This window comes from Rosa chinensis, chromosome 4, assembly GCF_002994745.2.
Source record: "Rosa chinensis cultivar Old Blush chromosome 4, RchiOBHm-V2, whole genome shotgun sequence".
Taxonomy (NCBI): domain Eukaryota; kingdom Viridiplantae; phylum Streptophyta; class Magnoliopsida; order Rosales; family Rosaceae; genus Rosa; species Rosa chinensis.
Genome location: NC_037091.1, coordinates 29,428,906 through 29,440,500, shown reverse-complemented (window position 1 = coordinate 29,440,500; position 11,595 = coordinate 29,428,906). Strand labels below are relative to the sequence as shown.

At 34.7% G+C, this 11,595-nt stretch overlaps 1 protein-coding gene across 1 annotated transcript; it reads left to right on the top strand.

Moving 5' to 3' along the window:
• Positions 1-848: 848 nt before the first annotated feature.
• Positions 849-8,239, top strand: LOC112200083 (probable transcription factor PosF21). The gene is given in 7 exon segments (XM_024341097.2): positions 849-966; positions 1,548-2,230; positions 2,969-3,101; positions 4,770-4,854; positions 7,617-7,693; positions 7,696-7,853; positions 7,855-8,239. Coding segments are annotated over 6 exon segments (1,245 nt in total). The 5' UTR covers positions 849-966; the 3' UTR covers positions 7,964-8,239.
• Positions 8,240-11,595: the final 3,356 nt, after the last annotated feature.

Below are 11,595 nucleotides of genomic sequence, written 5' to 3'. Positions count from 1 at the left end.
AGATTAGGGGAATAATTACTAGGTAATTATGGACCTAAAAGCACACATGAGAGTGTGTGGAATTAGGCGAGAGTTGGTGTCAAAAGGCTTAGATTTTTCAAAAAAAAAAAATTATGGTAAGAGGTAATTACTAGCCACAACCTTTAATAAGATTAAAATTTGAGACATATAGATATAATAACTAATGATTTCTTAACTAATTTGAACACAATAATTAAAAAATTAATGCAATTCTAAAAATAAAAAAAAGATTAAAAAATTAATGGGTTGCTAAGATCGGCTAGCTGGTGAAATTTAAAACTATGAGTGAAATTACAAATAGGTTTCTTCACGTAAGTTATAGTATTGAAACATGTATATATCGATCTTTAAGTTGCTAAATATATTATCTAGTTATAGAGTGATTAAACGAACAATCAAAAATCCCAAAACTCCAAAAAAAATAAAGAATAAATAGAATTACAAGAACTTGATACACACCTCACTTCTTACTCACTTCTTTTATGTTTTTCGGTTCTTGTTAAAATATATATTAATTAACACACATAAGAGTGCGTAGAATTATGAGGGAGTTGGTGGCAAAAGACTTAGATTTTTCAAAAAAAGAAATTTAATTTTAGTAAGAAGTTAATTAATACACCCGGACAAAAGAGGAAGTTAATTTCAGGCCTTGAGCAACCAAGGTTGACTGACCAAGTAGACAGTATGTCTGAATGCTGTCCCAACCAATCAGATAAATACATGTGTCTTCTTACTAAAGAAGTCTAATGTCATTAGTATAAATTGGCACATTTTGAGTGAAAAGAAACCATCTAACACCACCACCATCATCCTCGTTCCAGATATCTCCCAACAATGAAATGAATGAAACCTAGTGACTAGATAGAATCCTAGTTTACAGATCCTCGTTTGCATCGCTGATTATCAGAGCTCACTCAATTCCAGTCATTCTTCTTCATCTCATCTGTAAGCCCTCTTGGTTTAATTTCAATTGCATGTATGGGATGCTACACTTTACTTGCAATTCTCTACTCTATGAAAAAAATTGAATTTCATGAATTGACCAAATTTCTTGCTTTGATTGTGTATTTGTCTGTTTATCTATTTTTGATTGGTTTGGTGTATTACATTTGAACAAGCTGTTAAAGAATTTTGATTCTTTGGGTTGGCTGCTTTAATATCTTTGGTGTAGCAGAAATGAATTCTTGCATTGTCATATGGAAATTTGGTTCATATTATATATTGTGGCATAATGTTCAATTGTTAATGTGATAAAGGTTGGTTTCGTATCCAGTCTCGACTTCTTGACTAGTAATCAATTATTTGTCTAAAACCTAAACACAATCTATTTTTGTTCTAATCCAAAAATAAAGCTCTCTTTCTTTTCAAAAATGAAATTTGTTTGACTAGTTGTGACTGGATGTTTTGGCTTTGCAGGGTTTGGTAAATACTGAACCATAGATCCTGGGTAAATGTTATTTTTATCATCTAGTTGAGCTCATTTCTTGGGTTTGGATGTAACATTTTAATGTTTGTGATTATTCTAGATGGATAAGGACAAGTCTCCTGCGCATGGTGAAGGTTTACCACCACCATCGGGCAGGTACTCAAGTCATTTGCCGACTTACAATGTGAAAACTGAACCCTCTTCATCACCATCATTTCCACCATTGGCCTCTGGTGCTACTGTAGAACCAGGTCATTTTGGTCACGGAATGTCCACTGAATCTAATCACTTTAGTCATGATATTAGCCGAATGCCAGATTACCCACCAAGAAAATTGGGTCATAGACGTGCCCATTCAGAAATCGTGACCCTTCCAGATGATATTGGCTTTGATAGTGACCTTGGTGTTGTGGGTGTTGCCGATGGTCCTTCATTTTCAGATGAGACAGAGGAAGACTTGTTGTCTATGTACCTTGATATGGACAAATTCAATTCTTCATCTGCTAAATCAGCCTTTCAAATGGGCGAACCATCAGCTTCTGCTACACCAGCTGCTCCAGCAACAAGAGCGGTCACTAGTTCTACAGAGAATATCAGCATGGCTATTCATGAGAGACCCAGAGTTAGGCACCAGCATAGCCAATCAATGGATGGATCAACAACAATCAAAACAGAGATGCTGGTGTCGAGTTCAGAAGAGATGTTTGCAGCTGATTCCAGGAAAGCCATGTCAGCTACCAAGCTTTCAGAACTTGCCCTAATTGATCCAAAACGTGCAAAGAGGTATTTTTTGATTACTCGTAGATATGTCTGTATAGACCAATATTTGATGAAGTGAATGGATTTTGTATTATTTTTGAGTTGATATTAAGTTCTTCAGTTGTTATTATCCTTTGACTGAGTACTGCTATTTATGTTCTATTTAACTTGAACAAGTGAAACTTAGTCTATTTTGAATTGTTGTTACTACACTATTTGTACTGCTCAATAGTTCTACTCTAGAGCTTGTTGGTTACTATGCAGTTCCCATTTTATTAGTAGTAGTGTCTTGTTGTCGGTGAGCCATGATCTATTGGTTAGTTAGCCTAACGAACATTATACAGGTCATGGGTTCAAATCTAACTGGCATCAGAGGTGGGGTGGGGAGTTACATTGTCGTCTAGAATAAAAAAAAATAAAAAAAACAGTATTGTTATTTATCAATGTATGTAAGGAGCATACCTCTAAAAAATTATTACTTCAAGCAAAAGTTTCTGATTTTTACTTCAAGTTCGTGAAAATTTTTCAGTATGTTTATAATTAGAGGTGAATAATTTGTTCTTATTGAATAAAAGTTCCACATATTCTAATGTTTCAGGTATGGTTCAATTTCTGTATCTCTATTTATGCCTTTATAGGTTCCCTCCTCTTTACTTTCTCACTTGAAATGTAATATGAATATAATGGTGCCTTGATTTCTGTTTTGTTTGAACATCATCATCATGATTTATTTATTTATTTATTATGTTTTGCCATGCATAGGATCTGGGCAAATAGGCAGTCAGCTGCAAGGTCAAAGGAAAGGAAGATGCAGTACATTGCAGAGCTTGAACAGAATGTTCAGACCTTGCAAACAGACGCAACATCGTTGTCAGCTCAATTGACTCTCTTGCAGGTGCTTTCCATAAGCTTAACCCTAATGTCTAGTTGATTATTCCTCTTGAAATAAGTGTTCACTGGATAAAAACAAAACAACAGCACGATACAAGGGACAAGAAGTTTTTTGTAAAAACTAGAGAAAACTGCATTAGATAGAGACAAATGGTACTATAACATTCCAATAATAGATTGCATGATAAGAAGGGAGAATTCCACAAATGGTCACTCAACTATAACTCATTCGACACTTTGGTTACTGAGGTTTCAAATATATCACTTTGGTCACTCAACTATTACACTCTCAATCACTTTAGTCACCAAGGAGTATTTTTTTTAATGAAAAAAATTAACAAAGTGACTAAAGTGATTGAGAGTGTAATAGTTGAGTGACCAAAGTGTCGAATGAGTCATAATTGAGTGACCATTTGTGAAATTTTCCCTGATAAGAATTATTTCTTAACTCAGATGATACTCATGCATTGGAGGTCCGAACACGGGCTTTATCCCACAGAAGATCCACCTCTTCATCCCCTTACTCTATTCCCCCAAAATGGACTTTATCCCACAGAAGCCCTACATCTTCATCCCTTACTCTATTCCATCGAAATGGACTTTTCCCATAGAAGCTCCACATCCCAAAACCATTGCTCACTCCTTCACTTTTCTTTCGGGAATACATACTTCTACAATTGAGCACCAACCTCTCTCAATCTTCGATCACGAGAAAATACATCTTTTCACAAGAAGATCAATTTGGGAAATTTGCAGTCACCTTAGTTTTAACTAACTTACATGCAGGGGCGGAGGGAGGCAAGGGCCCACAGGGTCCCGTGCCTCACTCAACTTTTCAGAAAAAAAACTAATATATATACATATACATATTAATATTAATATTATATTAATATCAGGTTTATACTACATATTTTTATATTATTTTCTCAACCTGATGAATGTACTCTTTCAATCATCTTCACGTGCTCTTCTTTCTTTCTTTTTTTTTTTTTTTTTTTTTATGGGCTTTACCCGTCCCATGTTTGGCCTTCTATTAATATCTTATAATATTTTTTTTATACGAATCATATAATATTTTTCTTTCCTATATCCTTTTACGTTTATTGATTTCTATTTCTTTATTACTTTTAGATTTTCAAGTCCAATAGAAAAACAATTAATAAAATATTCTATTACATCAATATATATATATATATATCTCATCAAGTAACAATTCTCAATCAATTCTTTTGTGAAGAGTATTGATGTAGTCGTTTCTTCTGGTTCTTACTACTTCTCTATTCTTCATTCAAATATGTTAAGATACTTTAAAAGAAAAGAAAATCTTGGTGCAGAGGAGTTGTCGAGTATAAATACCTCATTGGAGTCATCCCCCGTAAAAAAAACAAAGAAAAATGACAGTAATTCTGAAAAGCCTTGTCCCAACGTTAATGAAAAATATCCTTCTGATCCTGGAAGTCATCCTCCAATTTCAAGTTGTCAACCTAATGTAATATGAAATCTAGTCGAGGACAATTACCATTGTAATAGATAGAAATTACATTTAAAGATTTTGTATGTTTTTATATTTATATTTTTTTGTGCCCCAATAAACTTAAATTCCTAACTCCGCCACTGCTTACATGTATTGAGGAAAACGAGTGATTGTTTTTCTTGTTAATTTCTTATGCAGAGTGACACAAATGGGCTGACTGCTGAAAACAGTGAACTGAAACTGTGCTTGCAAACAATGGAACAACAGGTTCACTTGCAAGATGGTGGGACAATTTCTACCTTCATGATTATTTTCAATAAGTTCATTTTCTCTTTAGCTCTCATATTTTCTATTATTAATAGGAGAAATATCACCAATGGTCACTGAGTTATGACTTATTCGACACTTAACTCACTGTATTTTCAACAATATCACTTAACTCACTCAGTTCTATATCCGTCTTTCACTTAACTCACTGCCGTTAATTCTACCGTTAGAAGCCATTAAAATTGAGGGTATATTTGTCAAAACACTTAAAAATCATTTTATACTTTAAAAAACTACATTTATTAGACTTTTTTTCAATTTTTTTAATTTTCTGAAATTTCTAATAAAAAATGATTTTTTTTAACTTAAATATAATTTGGAAAAAAAAGAGTTAGAAATGCATTTTTTTAGTGTTTAGACAAATATACCCTCAATTTATATTTATTAGACTTTTTTCAATTTTTTAAATTTATGAGATTTCTTAAAAAAAAAATGATATTTTTAACTTAAATATAATTTGAAAAAAAATTGTCTTTAAAAAAAAAAAAAAAAGTTAAAAATGCATTTTTTTAGTGTTTAGACAAATATACCCTCAATTTTAATAGCTTTTAACGGTGGAATTAACGACAGTGAGTTAAGTGAAAGACGGATGTAAAACTGAGTGAGTTAAGTGATATTGTTGAAAATACAGTGAGTTAAGTGTCGAATAAGTTATAACTTAGTGACCATTGGTGATGTTTTCCCTTATTAATATCTCCATCATGGACCCTTAGTTTGTTGGAATGGTCTATGGCTAAGAAAAATCTTGTGGAACATAAATGGGAAAAACAAAAAGATTTAAAAATAGTAGGAGGCATGTGTGGGGGTGCATTAACCACTTTTCATCACGTAATCCAGTTAATTTGGTATTTTACTATTTTACTTTTATTGGATTAAAATATTTTTTTCAACAATATCAAGCAAAGGCATTGCTCTTTTTTATTTATTATTATTATTATTATTTTTTTGCAAAATTTAACCAGTACCTCTTTTTGCCATTCTTTGGGGGGGGGGGGGGGGGGGGGGGGGTGTTGGAGTTGGCAATGATGCAAGATTTTTTTTCAAGTCGTTACATTTTAGTTGCTAACTTGTTTTTATTGTTGAATTATAAATAAATATTTAATTGTTTTGACCATTTTTACTGCTTGTTTATCAAGTGGAGTAGATTTTTGCTATTAGTGTCTTTAATTGATCTTGATCATATCTATACATAACTAATTTATGCATGCCTATAAAACTGTATTCGAGAGCTTTATTTGAGTATATGTTCTTTTCTATTCGTTTCATTTCAGTGTATACGTTATCTCATTCATTTCCCTTTGAGCTTATTTAAAAGAAGGATTAAATTCAATTTACCCCCCTAAGATTTGGAGGTAATTTCATGTTAGTCCCGGTCCTTTCAATTTAATCAGTTTACCCCAAGCTTTCCAATTTTAATCAGCCGTGTCCAATTTCTACTATTCCGTCCAATTTGGAACGTTAAATCTGACTTTTGAGAGCTAAAATAGTTATTTCAAGACAAAAGAACTATTTAAAAAAGGGATTTTTTTTTTTTTTTTTTTTGTTCCATCTTTTTTATTTTATATATATATATATATTTTGTCTTCAACCTATACACCACAAGTTATAATAGGTTATCAAAATAAAAAGATACTCTAGGTGGTTGAAAGCCGCTCACTGATCTACGATATTTGTGATATATCTCCGATAAAGTGAAAAATTTTAGGAGATATACCCAATAAAGTGAAGAAATGTCTGTAAAAAATGATTTTACACTTTATTTATAAATATCTGTAAAAAATGATTTTACACAAATATTTCTTCACGATTTTACACTTTATCTGTAAATATGTGTAAAAAATAATTTTACACAGACATTTCTTCACTTTATTGGGGATATATGCTAAAATTCTTCTCTTTATCGGAGATATGTTATAAATATCGTAGATCAGCAAGCGACTTTCAACCACCTAGAGTATCTTTTTGTTTTTATAAACATATTATAACTTGTGGTGTATAGATTGAAGACAAAATTTATATATATAAAAAAAAAAGATGGAAAAAAAATTTTTAAAATGAAAAAAAAATCATTTTCTATTTTTTATAGTTTTTTTTTTGTCTTGAAATGACCATTTTAGCCCTCAAAAGTCAGACTTAAACGGTCCAAATTAGACGAAATAGTAGAAATTAAACACGGCTGATTGAAATTGGAAAGCTTGGGGGGTAAACTGATTAAATTGAAAGGACAGAGACTAACATGAAATTGCCCCCAAACCTTAGGGGAGTAAACTAAATTTAATCCTTAAAGAAAATATGACCATTGATTTTGTTGACAATAATGCTTCCTCCGCACTTTGCATATTCTATTATTATTCATTATGATGCTTAATCATGGGTTTCGTGCCTATATGTGTAAAAAATTCTGGTATTCTTAACCATGGGGTTGGTGCCTATACGGTTTTAAATTTTTAGCTCCATAAAATGTTCTTGTAGACATCCCATTAGTGGATGACATATCATTAGAATTTTCTTCACTCATATTATAATAAAGCCAATAGCATTAAATCTAGAAGTCTAGCTTCTTAGGGAACAAAGAGAGTCTAGATTGTCGAGTTTTGGAGTCACACTATAGTATAGTTTTCTTTTAACTTAAATTCTAGTTTGTTCTTATGTTCCTTGCCTTTTTGTGGATAAGATTAAAACTTATCAGAAAATGTTTTTTTTTTATTTTTCTAATAGCACTTAATGATGCACTGAAAGAGGAAATTCAGCACCTGAAAGTTCTGATTGGCCAAGCAATGCCAAATGGTGGACTATGATGAACTTTGCTTGTTTTGGTGCTTGTGCTGATGCTGGTCCTAGTGCTGGCCATCAATTTTATCCAAACAATCAAGCCATGCACACTTTTCTAACTGCATAGCAATTTCAACAACTCCAGATACAATCTCAGAAGCAACAGCATCAGTTTCAGCAGCATCAACTACATCAACTTCAACAAAAACACATGCAGGAACAACAACAACAACAACAACAGCAACCACAACCACCTCTACAACAGCAGCAACAACAACAAATCAAGGACTTGAAAATAGAAGCAACCATGCAGTCTCCAAGCCAAAAAGATAATGCTTTAGAGGTCAACCAAGTAGTAGCAAAAGATTGTTGAGAGAAATTCTCCAGTTGTCAGAAGTAGTGGGGTCATATGCCTCCCCTCTTGTTTCAATTTTTGGTTAGTTTTTTTGCAGTCTCTTCCATAGAAAACTACAGTTCTAGGTTAAATTATGGGTTATATTTCATATGATATAGTTTTAGTGCTGGACCTTGTGATTCTGTTATGTTCTTGGTGATAATAAATTTAGATTATGCAGGATTGTTTTTAGGTTATCGTTGCCTCCCACCCTCTTTTCTTAATATTAGGACTGATAGGACAAGCATGATTACATTTCTCCAATCCATGTATGCTTCCTAGCTTAGGAAAATTGTTCTACTCTTGGTGATGGTAAATTTAGATCATACATGATTGTTTTGAGGTCACCCTTACCCTCTTTTTGAAGATTAGGATCCTCATTTGTTATTTATAAGGCCCCTCGCTCATTCTGCAAAGCGTGTTCCTTGGGAAATTAGGACCAAGGTCGTCCTATGCAAAAGATATGAAAGATCTCATTTAGTTCTTACATAGAATCCAAAGGGATATATGTGGATCAATTCAACCAACTCGCGGACCTTTCAAATCTTTTATGGTGTTGGTTGACGCATCGACACTCTGGTCACATGGCGTGCTATTGTCTACTCAAAATACTGCTTATACTAAACTCCTAGCACAGATCATACAAGTACGAGCTCAATATCTGGATCATCCTATTAAGTCGATTCGACTTGATAATGCTGGAGAGTTCACATTAAAGTCTTTCGATGACTATTGCATATCCGTGGGGATTGATGTTGAGCATCTTATTCCTATGTGCACACCCAAAATGGTCTCGTGAAAGTCACCATTAAAAAGCTACAAATGGTAGCTCAGACATTAGTAATGTGCACCAATCTCCCTATTTCCGCTTGGGGTTATGCAATATTACATGCAGTTACACTAATTCGTTTACGACCCACCGCCACCCAACTCTTCTCTATGTTACAGCTAGTGATTGGGTACGAGCCTGATATCTCAAACTTACGCAAATTTTGGTGCATAGTTTATGTGCCAATTGCACTGCTGTGACGCACCAAGATGGATCCTCAGAGACCAATGTGCATATATGTTGGATATGAGGCTTCCGATCGTCTGCTACTTAGAGCCCTTCTCTTTCCTCTCGTTTTGTAGATTGTCACTTTGATGAGATTGAAAGGACCCACCCCAGATTTCACCCCGAAATCCGAAGTGGCCCTGCGGGGCTCACTTTAGAAGAAATTCTACTAAAAATTTGGCGAAACTTCCCCTAAAAGTAGGCTACCCAAAACCTGTAGGAAAACATTTACACTTCTAAATCATCCATCCTTATTCTCCTGGAGCCACCTGCTCTCCAAATCACAACTCCAATTTCACATATAATTGTCTTAACCCCAATACAATATTGATCCCATAGATTATCAGAGCAATACTAACCCACTAGGTAACAACGAAAACAGAAATAGAATGAGTACGCGGAAGCAATGCTGTTGGCTATGCCTCGACTCCATGTACGCCCGACCTCAACTAATTTAGCCTGCAAACTGGGCATTTGAAACCGAAGGGCCCAGGGGAAAGTAATTGAAAAACACATCAGCGTGAGTGGACAAAAATAAACAACCAAATAAATCATTTAAAAGAAATGAAGTTGTATTACTTTCCCACAGATTTAAATTTATAAAACCTCGATGCATGCAACGTTTATAAAACATATTTCTTTAAACCAGGAAATTGGAAACTATAATTCAAACCTGCTGAGTATCGTATCATCGGACTAGACCCCGCTAGCCCAGAAGTAATATAAAAGTAGGGGAAGAAGACAACCATACGAATGAGCCTCCCAGGCTCGGGTGATAGCCTCCCAGGCTAAAGTACTCCCATATACTCCCGTTATATACCCATACGCCACTAAGTGTAGCGATTAGGATACTGGGCTTCAGCATTACTGTCACAAAGACAGTAACCAGCGCCACAAAGGCAGACGGGCTTCGGTGATCCCATCACCTCGCCACAAAGGCAGAAGATCAATGCTAGCAATGATAATAGTCATCCAAAGTATGGCAAAAGAAAATCCGAAAACCACATAAATCCATAAAGCTTCCCCAACTCTCGTAAATGAATTTCCAACGACGTGTCCCACATGCCAAGATAATCTCAAGTTCAAAAATAAATAGGAGAGAAAATAATAATAAAACATAATCTCCATAAAGCAAAACAAAACCAATTCCAAAATCATCATCAAGGCATTCCCAATGCCAAAACCGAAAGTCGATAAATAAATAGGAAAATTATCTCCATCGAAATCTCATTTCGAAAATCTCTTAAAAATCAATTCATACTCTAAAAAATAAATCCAAATCCGACTCCGAGCATAATAAGTTCATATCCGAAACTCATGAAAAGTCAATGTCAAACTATAATCCAAGACAAAATATCATGCTCAATAAATAAAATGATAATTAAATAAATCAATAATTTCAAAATAAATGCATGCATCATTATTTAAAACAAAAGTCCACTCACAGTACTATTCCGACGATCACGCGTATGAGTTCCTTCGTCGAGCAATAGCTCGGTACGACGTCTTGTACATAAATATAATCCGTGAATAACTATTCTAATTAAATACGATTCTCAAAATCGAATCCTCATAAATCATCTCTCCAATTCTTTTCGGATTCAACCCACATCACACCCATAACACCAATTCCTTGATTTACATATTCCACAATGAAAACGAGGGAAATCCGACGGCCGGATTTCCCACAATTCAATCACAAAACTTCGAACTTCGGAAAACCACAAACAATTCAAAACTCCTCCAAAATTCACCAAAGTTCACATACAAGCTCTACAACATTTCTACAATTTAATGGGCTAAAAACTGGAATTAAAATACTACCCTACACGCCTCCACGTGCCACCAACAGTGGCAGCGCGTGGGCCCCAAGTGCCGGCGGCCACCACCTCTGATGGCCACCAAATTTTGGCAGCACCACCTACTCAACAGACCCAACATTTTTCACAACTACAACAAGTTCCAATTTTACCTTGAAGGGCTCCATATTGGCCGGTGAAATTTTTCCAGAAAAACCCAAGAACCCTAGAATTTGAAATCGTCGATTCGACCTCCACACTGCAAATCGTGGCTCAAAGATAGGGGCGAAATGATCCTTGACAAAAATCGAACCTTCGACGCCAGTTTGGTGGCCGGAGACAGCCGAAATCGCCTGAAATCGATGGAAATCCCGATCTACAACAGTGACCATCCTCTTCTTCTCTTTGCTGCACCCTCCACAGTCCAGAATCAATCACCAAACCACCATAGAAATGAAGAGAGGGAAGAGAGCTTTCCAACGACATCTTATACATCAAAATCCGTCGCCGGATGAAGGAGTTATGGCTGGAAGACGGTGAAGAGGTCGGAGAGGATGACAGAATCGGGGAGAGAGAAGAGAGAGAGCTCAGTAAGTTTCCGAAAATGGAAACTTACCATAGTAACCCGGCTATTTATAGAAACTTACTATGAACAGTAATTTTAGTATTTTGGTCATA